The sequence below is a fragment of the Humulus lupulus genome, chromosome 9, assembly GCF_963169125.1.
Source record: "Humulus lupulus chromosome 9, drHumLupu1.1, whole genome shotgun sequence".
Lineage (NCBI taxonomy): Eukaryota > Viridiplantae > Streptophyta > Magnoliopsida > Rosales > Cannabaceae > Humulus > Humulus lupulus.
This window is the reverse complement of record NC_084801.1, coordinates 91,800,587-91,821,700: the sequence shown is the minus strand read 5'-3', so window position 1 is coordinate 91,821,700 and position 21,114 is coordinate 91,800,587. Positions and strand designations below refer to the sequence as shown.

At 32.6% G+C, this 21,114-nt stretch overlaps 1 protein-coding gene across 2 annotated transcripts; it reads left to right on the top strand.

Annotated features, from left to right (window-relative positions):
- The first annotated feature begins 2,158 nt into the window (after positions 1–2,158).
- LOC133801943 (protein ACCELERATED CELL DEATH 6-like) lies at positions 2,159–19,535 on the top strand. Of its 2 annotated transcripts, XM_062240173.1 has the most exons (7): positions 2,159–2,370; positions 15,127–15,464; positions 16,002–16,187; positions 17,226–17,702; positions 17,952–18,101; positions 18,224–18,660; positions 18,759–19,535. In XM_062240173.1, the coding sequence occupies exons 2-7, from the start codon at positions 15,416–15,418 to the stop codon at positions 19,374–19,376; spliced, it is 1,917 nt and encodes a 638-aa protein (XP_062096157.1). In that variant the 5' UTR covers positions 2,159–2,370; positions 15,127–15,415; the 3' UTR covers positions 19,377–19,535. The 2 variants fall into 2 exon arrangements, with proteins under 2 accessions (XP_062096157.1, XP_062096158.1); XM_062240174.1 differs by lacking the exon at positions 15,127–15,464 and having other exon boundaries at positions 2,160–2,370.
- Positions 19,536–21,114: the final 1,579 nt, after the last annotated feature.

The window sequence follows — 21,114 nt, the reverse complement described above, 5'->3', positions numbered from 1 at the left end:
AATGTCGCCCTCTCCTTTTTCCTGTCATTCATTTTTACAATCTTCCTTTTCTTGCTCACTCTCTTCAATTTCTAGATTCCTATTTATCACAAAAGAATTATTAACAATCAATCAAAGAAATACAATCTTTGACTTTACACCTCTAATAAGGATATTACAACTATGCCGAATGTTTCAACATTCAAAACATAACTCTCAACATTGGCATAAGAGCGGGAGCTTAAGTTGATTCACTAAATCCACAAGTATATTGTTTAAAGTATTAGATCACAATTCTTATAAAGGGTTTTATTTTAATTAATAGGACACACACTAACAGATGATTTAAGGAATACTATCTTTATGACACCATCTGTTGTACCCTAAAAATTAGCATGGATTCAACCACTCAGCTAGGGGTACAGATGGCAGATAAACACGTAGAAATATCAGGCGAGTAAAACATCTAGCTAATGATGACGCGAGTAGCTCGAGTTAGGACTAGGCAATACGACGTGCAGATAATTCTCAGATCACCTCACAAGATGATGATCTAGTTCGAGACATGTAGTGGTCAGATCCAATTTAGGGTGCTCTGAACTTAATCTGATCTAAGGTTCGGATACTCTTCGATCACTAGCCCGATGAAGTTGTTAATCTTGTGGAAACTTGGTCATGACGCATATTAAAGGATCCTGAAAGACTTTGAGACTCTTTATACGCTCATTAATGTCCAGGTTGTATTATACATTTATTGCCTAAGATAACGAGATTAATTTACATAGGCAATCATATCCCTATGTAAATGAGAATTATCCTGATTGATTGTTTACCATATTTATACACACGGTTACCCAAACCTATCCAGGAAATTCAATTATAAATATCAGAGATAATGGACAGGAAAATTGACTGCTTTTTGTAATACAAAAACTCTGCAGAAATTGTGAGTGAGCAATAATATTGTCTCGTGGACTAGGTGAATTTTAATCACGTAAAATTGTGTGTGCGAAGTTGTTCACATAGTTCATTATGGTTTACAAATAAGCACTAATATCTTTCTTGTTTGATTTCTTAATCTACTATTAGCGACAAAACGCGTCATCACCATCAAATAAGAAAGAAATTCTATAGTTCATTATTTGTGAGAGTACTTTCAATATTAGTACAAAATAATTTTACTGCTTTTCTTGGACGACAGTACAAGTTGTTTGCTAGTGTAGTCTAACAAACCATTATATGGTATTGGTCCCTACTTGGAGCGGAATGTGTCTTACGAAATTTCCTACCAAATTTCCTATCTATTTATATGATAATGTTAAGCAAGAAAATGAACACCAATTTTATCAGGGGTAAAAACTCATCCAAAAATAATGATCAATGTAAATAGATACGAGTAATTTTTTCTTTTTTACTTTCTAAGGTTTGGATCAAACTTGAGGAATACACTACGAACCTCCCAGGGAGAGAATAGAGTCTGATACCCACTCTGCAAGCAAAACACTATGTCTCTGTCCATGGAAGCTCTTATCAAAGTGGTTGGGCTTTTGTCAATATCAATGGATATGAAGAAATGACCCATCTTATCACTTTTTTACTTTCATGGTCTGTTGCCACTTTTTCTTTGGTATATATTAATTAAACTAAAGCATTCTCAAAACTTTTTTTCTTCCAATAGAGTCGTGAGATGATGTCAGAATTCATCGTGAAGATTAGTTTATACAGAATAACAAAAGAGATGTTAGAGTAAAGAAAACTCAATTTGAGGACTTTTGTTTACAAATCTATTCCAATTTGAAGGGACTGATACCCAAAAGTCGACTATTATTCAAACCCATATACTTAAGGAGCCGCAGAGTTGAACCTGCGGAAACTTCAGCGAAACTTGCATTTTTGCGCACTCATTGCATGATTCGATACCATCATGGGCCACAATGGCTTTAATGCCTCAACTTTCCTTCGACAGGAAGATATTGGAGAGATTCCCGTACACTAATTTTCCACATAAAAAATAAAAAAGCTAACATCCATTATTGCAAATAAACAAAAAAAAATTGAGGTGCAATATAATAATTTTAATGTCTTTTTCCATCATAAGTTCCAATTAGATATGATTAAACGAAGATAAAAGTTATATAAGTTGTTGGAGGAAAATAGAAACTTACCTACTTTTCAAGTCTTCGTCAACCAAATTAGTATTTTTTTTTATAAGAGTCTTATCTTCAGTTGTGCTCCAACAATTTAAATTTATATAACTATCTATCTATATATATATTATATAGTAGTCAAGAATGTTAGTTGATCTGGTCTTCGATCCCAAACTCAATATTACTTGCAAATAGAAGTACTGTGAAATTGCTCGACAACTTTCAGCGCTATATCTCCATAGAGGTATGTACGTTGTTAATTAATTTATTAAAATTTGAAAAAGATTTTCATATATACTTCATGTGAATGGGTCAGATATTCCTCAAGAGATTTAACATATATATGGGTTAGTAATTAATGTTACATCAATTTTACATTTTTTTCATTTGTTGAATCATTATTGAATGATTGTGATTAATTAGAAAAATAATAATATTTATTCAAAATATATTATTTCCTTAAAAATAATGTTAATTAAAATTTATCTTATATAAATTTTAATATAATCATTAAATTATTTCTAAAAAATAAATATTTTTAACTCAAATATCAATTAATTTTTTTCCAATTACGATTCATAATTGTTTTTATTTTTTTATACTAGAGTCCTTGAACATAACACTTTTAAATTATAAATCATTAACAAATTATTTACATTTTATTATTTATTTAAATTTTAATATTAGAAATACAATAATTAATAATCTATGAACAACTAATTTTTTTTAAGTAAAATAGTATCTTTGTATACATATTTCATAGTTGGTGATGGTATTGCTAGTTATTATATAAAAATTACTCAAATGGATTAAATTGTTATAGACAATAATTGAATATAGCATCATTAACGATTAATAGAGATTAATGTGTTTGTTTTGTGAAATAATATATCCAAAAATTGCTACAAAAGATAAGAGATTTTTGAATTCTTAATAAAAAGAAAATTATAGAGCATATACAGGACCATAATTTTTTAAAAAAATTGTTTAATATTTAAATTAGAACTAAAGTGTTAAAAATAAAATAATTTAGAGATTTTACTTATATAATTATCAATAAATTAATTGTGTATTTTTTTTATGTTATAATCACATAATGATTATTAATAAATAACTAATTTAATTTTATATTTAGAAATTCATTTTTAATTCTAAAATAAAATTTTTAAAATATAAATTTATATATTGATGATGTATTGAAGTTAAAAACTCTTCCATATATATACTTGATGAGACACTTGTTTAGTCTTCTTTGGCGTACACTGAACATATTGTTTTGTTATTGAGTTTTCATCAATATTCCATGTATGCATTCGTTCGTCGAAACTGCTTAATTATTTTAATTATAAAAATTACACTTTGACGTGCTAGCAATTTCAATTTTAGGCATATAATTTTTCACATATATATTTTCTCCTCTTTTCTAAAAATTTCAGGGTTATATAAGTATATACATTTATAGAGTGTTCTAATAGTAGTACTTGACAACAAAAAAATATTGTTTTAAAAATTTTGCATGGTTCTCAGTCTAGAAACACTTTTTTTCCTTTCGGCTCACCCTCATTAAAAAAAAAATCAACCTCTAAAATTTATTGTTGTAAAAATAAGTGATTAATGTATGTTTTTTACACCCACAAAAAAGTTGTAATCGCAATTTTTTTTAAACTAAAACCTAACATACATATAAAAAAACTTATCTTATTAGAATACTTGTGTTTGGAAACAACTATATAACTACTAAGTCATTGTAATTATTTGGGTAGTATTTACATATCAAAATAATTAAATTATATTTTAAAATATAAAATGTGTTTAGATTTAAAATGATAATTACTTATGAATTCATATTATCATATATAATAAAATAGTTAGTAATTACACAGAAAAATATTATTTTATAACAAATACTGTTCAAAATCAATAGTAATTAGTAATTACACTCAATTCTTATGAGACAGTGAGAATTGGAGAGTGTAATTAAGATCCCTCAATTACATAGTTAGTATATAGTTATATGATCATACAAACACGTCAAATTAAATAATTATTCCAAATTACACTTAATTCTAATTACAAAGTGACTTTTCAAATACATAAATTCACAATATTCAATTTTTAAACTAGTAAAAATTAACATAGAAATAATATACTAGTACTTTTCGAGGTGTGCTAACAAAATAAATTTTTATTTCTTAAGATTGAGGATATTTTGTCCATTTTTACACATATTTATTGATAATTAATTAATTCGAAGTGGTGTCTACAGAAAAAAAAAAAGAAAAAAAAGATTAATATACATCCATCATTCTTTAGATCCTAATTTAATGATTTGTTGATTAATTAGAAATATATAATGATTTATTTATGAAAAATATATGCATCATCTTCTCCTCAAAAGTTTATCTTTATCTAAGTTTTTTTTAGAACAAAACTATTTTTTAAATATATAAATTAAAATTTATTAAAAAATTCACCATTCAAAGAAACATATAGTTTAAAATTTGTCCACTACAAGGCTTTAGTTTAAAAGAATATAACATATTTCTTCCTATAAAACTTAAGGACGCATTTTAATTTTAATTCAAAATTAGTAATAATAAGTCTTGATTTCACTATTTTATTCTTTCACTTAATGGTCTTATAGGTATTATTTTTATTACTTTTGTGAATCTCAATTACCATTTATGTAATTTTGTTTCTTTGGAGTGGTAAATACATGATCGCAATAATCCTAATTAATTAGGAAAAAAATGATAGTGACCGGTTTATTATTGAAATAATAAATTGGAGGTTTGCCCTCCAATTAATATTAATTTGAGGTTGTGTGTCTCCTAATATTTTTATTTTGTTAAAACTTTCTCTCCAAACTATGTACATTATTAAAATGTTAGATTTTCGTTAGTTTCCATCCTATGTAGTTAGCTGAATACTCACGTGGCACTCTGATGGCGCAACGTTTATAATTTTTTTAAAAAAATTAATTTAAAATTTTAAAAATTATTCTATTATAAAAAATAATTAATAATTTAAAAAATAATTAAACTATAAATAATTTCAAAATAGTAATTTTTTTAAAGAATTGCATTATTTTATTAAACAACTAAATCAGCCTGTAACAAAGAATACAACTCAGAATGAACATTAGCTCATTTATACACACACCCTAAATGAATACAAGAACTCCAAGCTATGTAGTGAGCCACTTGGTTAACATAGCATTTCACAAAAACTAAAGACACGTTTGTACAGTTAGAAAGATCTAAGAGCCTGACAATCCCCAATAATCAGACCAAATGGAGACGAGAAGATTACTATGAATAGCTTGGACTACAATCTGACAATTAGACTAAATGATTACATTTTGAAGCTTGACCCAGTGGCATTGGCAATAGAAGGCAAAACAAGACATTTTCTCACCTGGCAGCGAGCTTCAAATCGATCCCCACGATGGTCACGAGCAACCCAGTGAAAACTATGGAACTCATCAACTAGAAACAGGGTGGCATCAACGTTAACCTTGATCTTATTCTGCAATGGTTTAGTCCACTACTCAATATTCCTTGCAAATCGAGCCGAAGCTTTATCCACTTTAAACTCACACTTTTAAGCATCACTCCACTGATCAAGATGAGTAACTGCAACTAAGAAAACTCCCTGCACTTCCGACTTAAGCCCTTTCCAAACCACATCATTAAAAGCCTTCCATATCATCCAACAAATCATGCTAGCCAAATAAAATTCCTACCTATCCCACCCGAGATTAAGTGCTCAAATCAGCTGCCAAAGTTGGCCCAATTTGATGGCTCACTTAGCAGACCAATATTATTCCAGCAAGAGCGCACAAAGGGACAAAGACAAAGATCGTGCATCACAGACTCATACTTTATCATACAAACTGGGCAGCAATGATTAATATCTACAAAACGCAATTTCATATTCAACTTGGTAGGAAGACAACCTAAAATAACTCTCTACTAAAAGTTCTTCACCTTTGAAGGAATTTTTAAATTCGATAAAGTTCTCAAAAACCCTGAATTTTTATCTGAGGTCCAACACCCTTTAGAAATTTGCAACAAGTGATAGGCGTTGCAAACATAGTGAATTCCAGTTGTTTCTTGCATCCAATATCAGTGATATTTCCCAAAATACCAGCTGAGAGGTGAACTCAATATGAGCTTACGATCTCTCTCCTCAAAAAGATCCACCATAAGGACTTCGTCCCACTCATGAGAATCACATTAGTAGCTTACTCACTTTTGATTGCGCAAACCATGGTGTCTAGAAATCACAAAAGGGTTATGGGCATCTAGAAGCCAAGGCTTCCCACGAATAAGAATACTCTCGCCTGAACCCACACTTCTATGAACACCCTCAACTAATATAGCTGCGAGCTTCCCAAATACTGTGCCAAACGAAACTTGGATTACTACCTATAGAAGCATCCAAAAAAGTGATGTGTGAGTAGTACCTAACTTTGTAAATTTTATCCACCAAAGAATCTCCAAAGTGAAGAAGCCGCCAACCTTGCTTCCCAAGCATGGCTAAGTTGAAGTCTCTAAGGTGGTGAAATCCCATACTCCCTCCATGTTTATGAGTGCATAACAAATCCCAAATCTTCCAAAATATACCCCGACCGTTACTACTAGAGGACTTCCACCAAAAACGACTCATAAGCTTCTCTAAATCCGAGTAGAGCTCAAGAGGCAATAAGAAAACACTCATAGCATAGGAAGAGAGAGATTGGGAAATTGATTTGAGAAGAACCTCTTTGCCAACCCTAGAAAGAAGCTTGCCATCCCAACTTTGGACCCTTTTCCGAACTTGATCCTTTAGAAAACCCAAAATAGCCTTCTTGTTTCTCCCAATCAAACTAGGAAGGCCCAAATAAAGAATGTGAGGAGTAGCCTCTGACATTCCCAACAACTCACAAATAACCTCACAGCTATACCAGTTTGTGTTTTTGCTAATGAATAAGGAAGACTTGGCAATGTTCACTTTCTGCCCAGAAGCGTGCTCAAATTTCTTTAATAACAACTGAACTTTCCGAACCTCCTCAACATTAGCCCGGGAATAGAGATAGCTATCGTCGACAAACAATATGTGAGAAACAGAAGGGGATCCTCTAGCAACCTTACAACCATGAAGCCAACCCTTTTGCTCAAAATGATGAAGAATGGATGAGAATCCTCTAGCCCATAAGAGAAATAAGTAAGGAGAGATAGGGTCACATTGTTGAATCCCACAAGTAGGCTTAAAAGGACCAATCAGCCTCCCACTAATAGCCAAATAATAGGAAATCGTCGTGACACAAGAGAGAACCAGTTGGACCTATATTCTATGGAATCCCATTTTGATACTAATAGCTTCCAAATAAGACCAATCCACTCTATCATAAGCTCTACTCCACTACAACAAAATAAGGGTTTTATGACTTTATTTGGGGGACATTGAAAGTCTACAATGTCTCCCATAGGGGGAGACGTTGTAGGTGGATTCATTGTAAGTGTTTATCTCATGTCTCCCAATGGGAGAGGTAAGAGACATCCCATGTCTCCCAGTGGAAGAGGTTGAAAAGTGTCCAAAAACGTGGACTTTCAACCTCTCCCACTGGGAGACGTTGCAGGATTATTGATAGAGATCAATCGTTTATTTTCAGATGCGTTGATATTCCCTTTTTTTCATTATAGTAATTGGGAAGGGGTGACGAAAATTAAATTAGAGACGCTACAATCCCATTATTTTATATAAAAGGGACGTTTTGTCGAACAAGCAACTCAGGCGTAATCAAAAGATAGGATAAAAAAAGAATCATGAAAATTAGAGCGGTATCGAGAGGACTTAATGAGATTAGGAAACATGGACTCATTTAAATAACTAAAAACCAAGTCTTTTGTTGCGGATTTTGACAGCAACTTACCCGCTATTTTTGTTCCTTTAGTGGGCTTAGTATTTCCGGCTCTCCCAGTGGGAGACATTGAAAATTCCTGGGAGACTTTCAATGTCTCCCACTGGGAGAGGTGAGACACTCCCACGTCTCCCAGTGGGAGAGGTTGAAAGTCTCTGGGAGACATTCAATGTCTCCCACTGGGAGACGTGGGACTCCCAGGTTTAAAAAAAATTAAATTAATTTATAATTAATATTATTTTAATTTGATTTAATAATTAATTAAATTGAAATTATTTAAACTGATTTAATAATTAATTAAATTGAAATTATTTTAATATTAATTTAAATTTATTTAATAATTAATTAAATTGAAATCAATTTAATATTAATTTAAATTGACGTAATTAATAAAATAAAAATATGCAAGAAACACAATATTTGTTAGACATATACAAGAAACACAACATTTGTTAGACACAATATTTTTTTAAGATTCATCTTTTTAACATTTCCACACTTAAGACATGGACAATAAGTAAAATTTGGGTATTTCACATTTTCTAAACAAAACCTTAAGAAGAAATCGGCCCTGTTCCTATATTCTGCAGATAACATATTTGCTGACATTCATTGTCTATCTACATCTTCTCCTATGTCTATGAAAAATAAAAGAAACGACACTAAATAAGCACGTGATAAAGTTGGATGTCTATATAAAGTTAATTGTTTATTATTCTAGATAAAATCGGACAGCATTTCCCCTATAATAGTGACCTAACCATCTGCATGTGAATAACAAAACAAACAATTCAAACAACATACAATAAGTTTCTTCCTTATAGCTCCGCAGCATACAACTAAATTTCTCATAACCTACTTCACTAAAACACACATGTTCTCAACCTTCCGTTATCACCACAACACACAATTTTAATCTCAGAATCTACTTCACTATGAGTGAATATTTAAGATATTCAAACTCCTCTAACATTTGTTTAATAATATTAAAAGTAGATGTAAGAGAATATATATGTACCTCTTGCAATTAATAATCCAAAAGCTAGCAAAATTACTTCACGTAGTAATCGAATTTGCTATTAAATCCACAAACCAATAAAATTAAATTAATAAATAATAAATAAAATATCACTAAATATCTAGCAATATATAACTTATTATTGTAATTTTAGAAACTTAACTACCTCAAATGTGTGCTTGATATAGAAATTTTGATGTAAAAAATACCCTTTAAAATCTCACCAACAAAATCACAACCTATGAAATTAAATTAATTAATATGTAAAAGATTATTAAACAAATATCGCTAAATATCTAATAAGTAAATGATTGTTAAACAAATAAAAAAAAAACTCCAATGAACCACTAATTAACCTAAACAAAAAATCAATAAAACTTTTCATAACCTAAAAACTCAATAATCAACAAAAACATAAAACTTTTCATATAATTATATTTTAAAAATTATTTAATAAATTTATTTTAACATAACTATATATAATCAAAATAGCTATAATTTAAATAAAAAAATTAGATATATAAATAAATATAGCTAAATTTTGAAATAAATAATAATAATTAAAAATAATCATAAACATATATATTTAATGAAATCTACACAATGTGATATGTAAATTTAAAATAATTTCTACACTGTCAACAAATTATAAATTTTCTTAGAAACTAACTAAGGAAAATCTAAGAAAATCCTACAATCTATGAGAAAAGTTCATAATAATGAAAAACAAACACAAAATCGCATTTACTATTCATTTTTATGTATAACCTAAGATTTTTTTAAAAAAAAAAAAAACTAAGTAAAACCATGAAAATAGAGAGAAAACCTTACCTTTTGTGCCCTAGAAATCGCAGAAATCGCCTTGAATGCCTCTGGTTTGTGCTCTCTGGTTTGTGCATGTGTGTCTAAGAGAGGGAAGGAAAGAGGGGGTTATTACTAGTGGGGACATCTAACGTCTCCCACTGGAAGACGTGCCACGTGTCCCACGTCTTCCAGTGGGAGACGTTGGAAGTCATATACATCTAACGTCTCCCAATGGAAGACGTGGGACACGTGGCATGTCTTCCAGTGGGAGACGTTGGATGTCCCCACAGACATGTGTTTAGACCCCAAATACTCAACGTCTCCCTGCACTTTTAATGTCTTACAATTTTAGTAATTAATAAAAAAATTCAATGTCTCCCAACATAAGACATTTAAAATCTCTCATAATTTTTAATGTCTTACACCATTGATGTAAGACATTGTAGGGAGTCATTGAATGTCAAAATTGTTGTAGTGCTCATGTGAAACTTAAGCGTCACGATTCTTGTTTTCCCCTTAGACTTATTTTTGAGATAACGAAGAATCTCGAAAGACACCATAATGATATCACAAATAAGATACCCAGACATAAACACATTTTGGTTGTCAGAAATACAATGCACCAAAACCACTTTCAACTTGTTTCTTAAAGATTTTGACATAATCTCGTAAATGACATTACATAAAGAGATAAGTTGAAGATCACCTATAGTAGTACAAGATGGCTTTTTCAGTATCAAAACGAGGTGGGTGTCGTTAAGCTTAGCAGGAAGCACACAAGTAGCGAAGAAATCCTGGGTCATTTTAACAACATCCACGCCAACCACATGCCAAAACTTTTGAAAGAAAGCAGGGGTTAAACCATCTGGATCTGGGGCTTTATCAAGGTGCATTTGGAAGGCGGTTGCCTTGATCTCTTCCATAGACAAAGGACACAACAACAAACCATTTTGAAAATTTGAACTAGTTAGAGGAATTAGATCAATAATATCCAACAAGGTAGTAGGAGAAGCATAAACGAGATGAGTAAAGTAATCTAAGATATTTTCAACCAAACCGTGAGACTACACAACCTAATCTCCATTATCCTTCTACAACTTGTGAATAGTATTTTGGCATTTCCGAGTTGAATCAATAGCATGGAAGAACTTGCTATTATGGTCCCCGACTTTGAGCCACAATTGTTTGGACCTTTGGCGAAAAAAAAATTTTTGGTAAAGAGTCTCCATAAACTCAACTTCCGCAGCTTTGTACCGAAAAATAGAAGTTGCGTCCCAACAATTTTTTAGCTTTCAAATAATGTCCTTGCTCGTTTTTAATCTACCTTTAAAATTTCCAGTGATATTATTAGCCCAAACCATCAAAGCTTTACTGCAATGGGCAAGCTTATCATTCCAATTATGAACAATATGACTCTCCCAAATACCGCTAATCATCTGACCATATAAGGGCTCTCTCAGCCAGGCATTTTCAAACCGAAAAGACTGAGAGACATGAACAATAGAAGGAGTATTGGGTTGAAGAAATATAGGGCTATGATCTGATGAAGAATAAGCGAGATTGGTTAATTGAGCCTCCAAAAATAATGCCAGCCAATCTTGAGAAACTATCGCACGATCAAGCCTAACTTCAATCTAATTTTGGGTTCCCCTCCCACGCTTCCAAGTAAAAGGGTAACAATGAATATCCAAGTCTACCAAATCACAGTCAAAAATCACCTATTGAAACCCCTCAATGAGCAAACTAGGATAAGGTTTTCCTCCTATTTTATCTTCATTACTCAAGAATTTGTTGAATTCTTCAATAAGGCACCAAGGATCCAAGCCCCTAGTCCTCAAAGATCTAATCAAATCCCAAGAATGCCTTCTTTCCGATCTATTAGGTTCACCATAGAAACTCGTCAAGTGCTACTGAACCACCCCATCTACTTTAGTGATCAAGTCAATATGGCGATTTGAATAGCTAAGAATGGAAGCCTCCTCTTGGTGACGCCAAAGCATGGAAACTCCACCACTACGCCCTTCTAGATTAACAACAAACAACCCCTCATAACCTAAAGATCTCCCAATACTCTCCATCTTCTTCTTTCTACTTAAAGTTTCATTAAGAAAAACAAAATTGGGTATCTTTTGAGAAACAATTTCTCTGAGGAATTGAACATTCTAATGGTTCCTAAACCCCCGACAATTCCAACTTAACGAACTCATGCTCCATGGCGGGCTTGCGTGACAGAATCCGCCCCAATAAAGTTTTTTGAACCAACATCTTTGTTAACCATCATAGCTACATCCTCATCAGTGTGTCTCCCTTGGTCACGGTTCCCACTTGTATGTCATCTCTTGGACTCAAAGACTACCAAAGCTGCCTCGTCCTTATTAGAAGTACTCTAAGCATCCTCTTCCCCATCAGTCACTTGAGTACCTGGATAGTGGATGTCTTTGTGTGCTACCATTGATGAAGAACCATCAATCTACATAGCTTGTGTGTTATTTTCCCTAGGTTGATTTGTACTCACACTGTCCATGAACTGAGCATCACAAATACCACCTATTCGAAGCCACTTTGCCTCTATTAGCATATTTTCTCATCTTGGAACAACATGCATCCATAAACCCATAAGGTTTCTCAATCATTTCCAGGGGTATGTCAAAAAGCTTATCACCAAATTTCTCGAAATGCCTAATAAGTCCATAGATGAAACAAAATGTAGGGATTCTTTCATACTTGAACTGAACCCATAATCAAACTCCTTTAGAATTACTAATCTTCATCTGCCTCTTCAGTGGTATATCAATATCATGAGATACCATAATCCTCAAATAATCTATCCATACACCATTGAAGTTGTTAGGAGCACCCTCAAGAAAAATACCTATGTGATTACCGATATCCCTAACCACTCTTTCTGCCATAAAACCAGTGTATATACCATGCAATTGAACCCATATATCCAATCAATGTAGCTTTAGTAATCGTGGATCTTCTCCAAGTTTAAGTATTTCAAAGATCAATTGTGTTATATTACAGCTCCAAGGGCTGCCCTCTAGAACCCTCTTTATATCCACTTCGTGATAAAATTGAAAGAGATAAAGATTGTTCTCCAGTTCTTTGACATACATCCCTCTCCCTGATTTCCATAGGATTGTCATCATGCGTTGCATAACTTGGAATTCAAGAGGTTTGTCAACCAAGAATTTGCCCACCAAACATCACCTTGCATCCATACGAGTTATCTCTTCTCGTACCATATCATAGCAGAGACCCACCTACTCTTCTTCCTCAATCCGCAACACAACACACCACGCCTCTAATTCCTTTAGATCTTGACTTGATAAAGCCATTAGAGTCGAGAACCTTGACCACCGTTGACAATGACAAAGATTCCACAATCTTGAATGCAGTTGACGAATACGATGCCAACAATCTTGGACGTCGTTGATGGAGATGAAGAACCCAAAACCGTGAACACCATTGACAGAGACGAAGAACCAAGAACCTTGAACGCCACCACTAAGTCACCCATACCAGATTGCAACCCTTCGATAAAAGGGGTTGTGCTAATGGAAAGAAAATCGCAGCAGAGCATTGTTTCATAAAATGTCTGTATTTTGTATAGATAATATATTTAAAAAAAACTAATTGAAAACGGAAAACTGAAAAATAAAAAGTAAAAAATCAATTAATAAAAAAATTAACTAAAAGCATATTTCTGTTACTGTAAAAGAAGTGATCAAATTTTATGTAAACAAGTTCACAACATACCAAACATTCCTAATGAAAATAATACCGAGGAAACAAGTGATGTACAGTTACCAAAACTCTAATATGGTGCAATTTAAAATAAACTAAAGAAGGCATCTGCAAGTAGATTATGATCTACTACAAGAGAGAGAAAAACACAATCAAAACCCATAAATCAAAGTCGTGAATCATCGGGATCTACTCCTCATGATGATTCTATTTCTGCTAGTGGTTAAGGCCAGAGAGGTGTACACTGTTGACAATAAAGCATGAATCTCCTAGTGTTCCCCTCAGCATCCACGCACGATGGAGGCACCATTTCGATTCTTGATATCTATGGGCTTAACTCACGATGGTGAGAGGAATCCTCCAGCATCGTGCATGTTGCTAGAGAGAAGCTCAGACGTTGTATGCCATGGAAGAGATAGAAAGAGAGAAGGTGAGAGAGAGAAAGAGAAGATCGGTAGGAGGGGGTTGGCGTGGAGAGTGAATAGAGAAAAATAAAAAATAAAAAATTAGTTAGTTGTATGATTAATTGATTTTTTATTTTCAGTTTTGAATTAATTTTTTAAAATTCTTGCTAGTTTAAAACTAATTAAATATTTTTTGTCAAAAAACTAATTAATTATTTTAAACTAGTTTGAAATTATTTTTAAATAAGAAATTGTTTTTTTTTAAAATTAATTATACACGTGTCATTGATGTGGCAATGTCACATTAGTTGTGAAAGTGTCACATTATTATTTTGTTGGCCACATAGTACGAAAACTAACCGAAGTTCTACATTTTAGTAATGTTCATAGTTCAATGAAAATTCATGAGGCATGATTTATAAGTAGTAATTGTTTAGGGGGCAAAAATCATATTTATTCTTCTAACAATTATAAATATATGTCACATTTTTTTTTAAATATAATGCTCTTTAATAACATATTTTTTGTTATTTTATATTATTATTTGACAATTTTATGTAAAATTAGTTTAAATGAAAGGGGAAAAAACCAGTATTATAAATTATTTTATCAACTTATTTTAACAAGCTAGATTAAAAAATTACTTGATTTAGTAATTTTATATTTGCACTGATGTTGACTGGCTTTTTCGTCAACCACCAAATTAAAAAAAAAAGTTCACGTAAGACAAAGAAGAACACTGAATTTTACGTGGTCGAGGTTAATAATTAACCCTAATTCACGAGTGACTTGTTTTTAGGAATAACTTGCAAAGCTTAAGTTCTCTTGATATTCAGACACCATATATGCTCTCTCTCAATGTTGGGGATCCTTTTACATGGTGTGTCCTAGCCCTATTTAGAGGCGCCTAGAAGGATTAAGTTCATTAATTGAATTTGATTTCAATTATTAATCTCTTAATGTGGTTTGTTATTACATAAATGAAAACACTCACTATTTAATAAGTTGGTGGGCCCAACATATCTCAAGTGGGCCCAATATGAGGAGACTTAGCCCATTGATTTATTGAAAAAGTGTCTCTGATAGTGTAGATGATAGATGAATGTCTTTCCATGTCAGGCGGCATCGTGACAACATTATTTTTGCTACTTGTACGGAATCGAAAGCACAATCTTAGTGGCCAATCGGCGTCAAACAGCTGTCTATGGTCCAGAACACATCCCTAGCTGACACCTAGCAACTATTCTTCTCCTCTGGAGGAGATTCTCTAACAATTGGGTGATTTGGATGTGGCTTGAGAGTCCATTGTAGAATTACTTCCTAACTAGGTCCTTGGGTAGTGATGATCTTGGATGATACACTTCTTCTGTGATTGTGATGATGATGAGAAACTGAACTTAAGCTCCCGATGAGCCTTAAACAACCTCTCAATTTATGTCGCATATCGACGAGTGAAAGTATAGACAACAATTAATTTTAAGTTTACCAAACACTTTAAAATTGTTTCTCAAACTTACAAATAGATACCAAACACATAGTATTTCATATTTCAATAATCTCTCCTTGATTATAGAATCGAATAAAGTAAGAGAATATTAAGTATAATTAAACACAACAAAAACTGAACAAAAAAGTTAATAAACAAGTCACGTTTGAGGATCATACCAATGTATAGATAGAGTGTCTATACTATTATTTTCATTTAATCTTTTAACTTTTCTTAATCCCTAAACAATATCTTCCATAAATAATTATATGTATAGATATAAATAATAAACACATAAACTATACAAATTTCCATACAATATCATATTATTCTTGTTATCTTTGACATTCATATTCTCATACCAATTGGTCCATGCATAAAGGAAAAATAAACTTAAAAATAATTCCTAACATAGGAGAAACAATCAAATATTGTTTTTAACTTTTTATTACTGTTTTTAAATTATCATTTGGAATTCATTATGAGTGATCATTTCCTTCACATGTAGAAACAATGGAAGGAAGGGATCCTACGACAACATTCCATATACAACATCATAATGGTGAAGAGACAGATGTAATGGTACAAATTAATAATGATGAAGCTATTCATGGACATGAGAGTATTATTCACATTGATAATAATAACTCAGCTCAAACCCGGAACCTTTCTGCTAATCTGATTGAAAATGATGGTAAGCTAACTGTAATCATTATTTTTCATCCATTAAGTATTTGTTTTTTTTTTCTTCCAGATATTTTTTTCAGTAATTCTTTGTTGATAATTAATATTTTTTATTCTAAATTAAATAGCAATTAAACTCTTCATACATATATATATGTATATTATTTTTTCATCGTTAATACCATTTATTTGATTTTGATTTGATGTACTATAAAGTCCGATTATGAAACTTTAATTGGATGTACGACCTGCGACTATATAATGCTCTACAATTATAAAATTAACTGTATAAGTTAATTATCTTAACTTGTATAGTCACCACATGTCATTTAATAACATGCCTTCAGGTTCCAATTCTAAAACATTTTGGTGTATAGTTGTTGCGTTATTCGGTTTCGATATTTAAAATTCTATTTAGGATGCTATAATTTTTTAATAATTTTAATTTTTATGTATTTTAACTAACATTTTTTATGAATTGGAATCCCTTCCTAAGAGACAAGAGGCTTGAGTCTGGACCGCTTTTGCCAGAGTTTACCATCTTCATTTCAATGTTTTATTAGCCATATTCCCCACAATTGACTTGAGCCTTCAATGCAGTCATTGAGAGACAACTCTTTGAGATGTTTTGTCGAACAATTCTTATGCACTGATTTAGTGCACGCTGTCGTTATTCCCAAACATCAAAATAATATACCATGCACTTGAGAGAATTAAAAAGTCAGGGGCCGCTGGCGAGGGTGCGGCCCAAAATACTGACAGCAAAAGAAAAGCTGCATGAAAACTCAACTAAATTAATGCATGATTGTTGTTCGATAAAATGCTTAATAGAATGTTGAGTTTCATTACCCTGTCTGCATGTCATGTACGAGACTCGCCTAAAATTATGTTGAAGTCAAAAGTAATGTTCACACAAAAATAATTGATTCGGGCAATTTATATGACGACTAACATTTTATTTTATTTTTGAGGTTTTCTATCGATTTGTATGAGTTTTGTTTAGATATAATCTAAATTTATATTTTAAATTCTATATATGTAAATGTAGAAGGAGGAGCACGGAAGAAATACTTAACACTTGGTGTGAAACTCTATAAAGCTACATTAAGAGGTGACTGGGAGACTGCTGAGGACATCATACATGAAGATCCAAGTCTTTTAAGAACTAGTATTACAAGAAGAGGCCAAACTATACTCCATCTCGCTGCAGGAACAAAGCACACCCACTTCATGGAAAAGTTGCTAGATAAACTGGAAAAAGAAGATTTAGAACTCCCTGATGATAATGACAACACGGCCTTCTGCTATGCTGTCTGGGGTGAAAAAGCTATTGCCAATATTATGTTAAACAAAAACCCAAATTTGGCAACCATTCCAGGTGGTAAAGATATGACACCACTCTACATGGCTGTCCTATTTGGACGTTCCGAAATGGCCAGGTTTTTGTTCGATAAAACGCAACGTTGTTTAAGGAGAATGGACAAAATTTCCATTTTCTTCGCTTGCATCAACACGGGTCTATATGGTAAGCATTAAGATATACATATATGTATAACATTTTCATCTTTCTTTATGTTTATGAATGTTGTCTGTCTACTTTTATTCCAGGGGTGCCACAATTGATTCTACTTTTATATATATTTCATCTTAGTTTGGTCTGTATGTCCATCTTCAAGTGTCTTAAAGATAACACAACAGAATAATGCATAATATTCATGTAAAAAAGAGAGAAGAGAAAGAGAGGTTAACACTAATGTTGGTGGTTATTTTGCAGGGATAGCCCTCGAAATATTAAAACTTGATGAGACACTGGCAACAGAGCGTGATACAAATAAGAATACAGTTTTGCATCTTTTGGCTCAAACACCTTCTGCATTTGATAACAAAAGCCCAGTAGGGTGGAGTAAACTCTTCAAATCTGCATGTAAGTAATAGTTAACTTCAATTAATAGTAACTTCTTATCTCGCACTCTTTGTATGTAGATCATAGATATAAAGTAAGATGTACCTATTTTCGTTTTCTCTTGATTAATTAATGTTTGCCAGGTTTCAAGTGTGGATTTAAAAGAAACATGAAGCAATCTACAACCCTTGAGCTAGTCACACGTCTCTGGAAACATATATTGTTTCTTGGGGATAAGACTGCAATGAGCCTAATCAAATCTCCATCAAATCTGTTGTTTGATGCAACCAAATTAGGAAATTTTGAGTTTGTAGCTGCTCTGTTGAAATCTTACCCTGACTTGATCTATGAAACTGATGGCAATAATCGAACTATTATTCATTATGCTGTAATGTATCGTCATGCCAATATCTACAACCTAGTAGGAGAGTTTGGCTCAATTAAAGATCTTCTTGCTACTTTTGAAGATACAGGAGGAAATAATGTGTTGCATTTAGCTGCCCTATTACCACCTCCAGACCGACTCAATATTGTCTCAGGGGCAGCTCTGCAAATGCAACAAGAGTTATTATGGTTTGAGGTACGTACAAGTGTATTCCTTCCTCTCAAACTAAAATACGTCATATTTTAAGTAAGTTTGAGTAAATTTCTACAAATGAATGTGTGCGTACTTAGCAGGTGGTCAAAAAGAATGTGCAACCTCTTTTTCTAAAGGCAACGAACAAAAACAGAGTTAATCCTCAAGAATTGTTTACTATTCAGCACAAGAGGTTATTGAGATGTGGGGAGTCATGGATGAAAAGCACAGCCAATTCATGTATGATTGTAGCAACCTTAATCGCCACAGTTGTCTTTGCAGCTGCCTTTACCTTACCAGGAGGTAACAATGACAAGGATGGGACCCCCAATGAAATTCAAGCTAACAAATTTCTAATCTTTGTCCTATCAGATGCCTTTGCACTATTAAACTCAGTTATTGCAATTTCAATGTTCTTGTCGATCCTTGTCTCACGCTACACAGAACATGACTTTCTCAAACGGTTGCCTTTGAAGTTGATGACTGGACTAACTTCACTCTTTCTATCATTGATAACGATGATATTAGCTTTTAGTTTCTCAATCATGATAGCTTATGAACACCATGGATTAAAATGGGTCCCCATTTTAATTTCTATGCTTGCGATCATTCCAATTGCTTTGTTCGCTCTTCTAAAATTTCCTCTTCTGCTTGATACATTTAGATCAACGTATTATTCAAGCACGGTATTTCAACCAACTCAACTAGTGTTGTATTAGAATAGTGTATTAACCTTTTGTACTAGATTACGATTTGCAATCTGATATGTAATTCAGTTGTACATAACATAAAGCCACTTTTCTTAAGAGTTGTACATAAGAATCTATGATGTCTTCCTCTCAAGAACTTCTTATAAATGTTAAGAATCATTACTTACACATATCGTATATATATATATATACATATATAAATGTTAAGAATCGTTACCTAACCTTATTTATATATATATATATATATATACTAAGTAGAAACAACGTCCATTACACATTTATTTAGTTTTAAAATTGTAAATGTATTTATTTTTATTATATTTTTTAATTATAATTAAATTTTAAATAAATAAGTAAATAATATCATAAAAGTAAATAATGTTTAATATAATGTATAATCGTATAAAAAAATTTAGAGTAAAATATTGTCTATAATTTTAACAAAAATTGGTTAACCTTTTAATATATATATATATATATATAGGGAGCGACTACAACGCTTCATTTTTTTTTTTGCAACACCGATGCATCATTTTTTTATTTCGGCACCTGAATAGTTATAATCTCAATTTTTTTTTATATGATGGTGTACATTATAGCTATCTAGAACATCCTACAAATTTTCAAGAAATTCTGAATAAATTATGGTACCGAAATAGGGTCTAAACTCTCTGTTGCACGCATGCCTGTTTTTTTGTGTACGCATGTAAAATTTGACAGCATGAACTCTGTTTTCGGCTTCGTAAACTATTCAGAATTTCTTGAAAATTTGCAGAATATTCTAAGTACCTACAATGTACACCGTCATATAAAAAAATTGGGATTATATCTTTCCAGGTGCCAAAATAGAAAAGGATGCATCGGTGTTGCAAAAAAAGGGGATGCGTTGTAGTCGTTCCCTATATATATAATAGAATGAATTGCAGTTCTATAGTATATATAAATATTTATGTTGTCCGTGTTATGATCATCTGACACGTGGCAATTGAGAGTAATTAGCGACAGGCCCTAGAGTCCTCGGGATGCGAGTTCATTGATGTATTTCAAATTCCGCCGAGACGAGAATGCCTCCAGGTGAGGTTATGTCCCGAGGCCTTCTCTTAGGCGAGGGTGTCTCCCATTGAGATCACGTTCCAAGCCGGTCTCCGAGGTGTGGATAACCGCGTGAGCTCATGACCCGAGGTCTTTCCTCGGGGAAAAGATGTCTCCAAGTGATATTACACCCCGAGGGGCCCTTCTAACTTGGCCATTCTCCAAGTTAGGATTCCAGTCCTCGGGCCCAGGAGTATTGCCAGGTATCGATCTATTGCAGGTGTAGGTCTCGAGAGAATCCTCTGACAACTTTTGGTGATCCTCGATTAGTGGTGTCGAGTTCGTCACTCGACAATTGATATTTCTCACAACGTCGCCTAACAAGGGCAAACGTGCGCCACACCCAGAAGAATGCAGATATGTTCCCCATAAAGTTGGTGTGTGGATTTCTACAATGGGCCTAGTAGAATCCGTGTGGGCCATAGTCTTTATTGTAACACAACCCTTTGTGTATTAAGTTAACATTAATACCCTAATCACTACAAGAAAGAGATTCTACAGCGATGACATCTATTGCGACGACTCCAAAGTCGTCGTTGTATGTAGTCGAAATCCACGAAAAATTCTTTGTTCTTAATTTATTAAAAAAATAAGCTACAGCGGCGACATGTCGTCGTTACAGGGTTGTCAACAACACACGACCAGATCCTCCAAA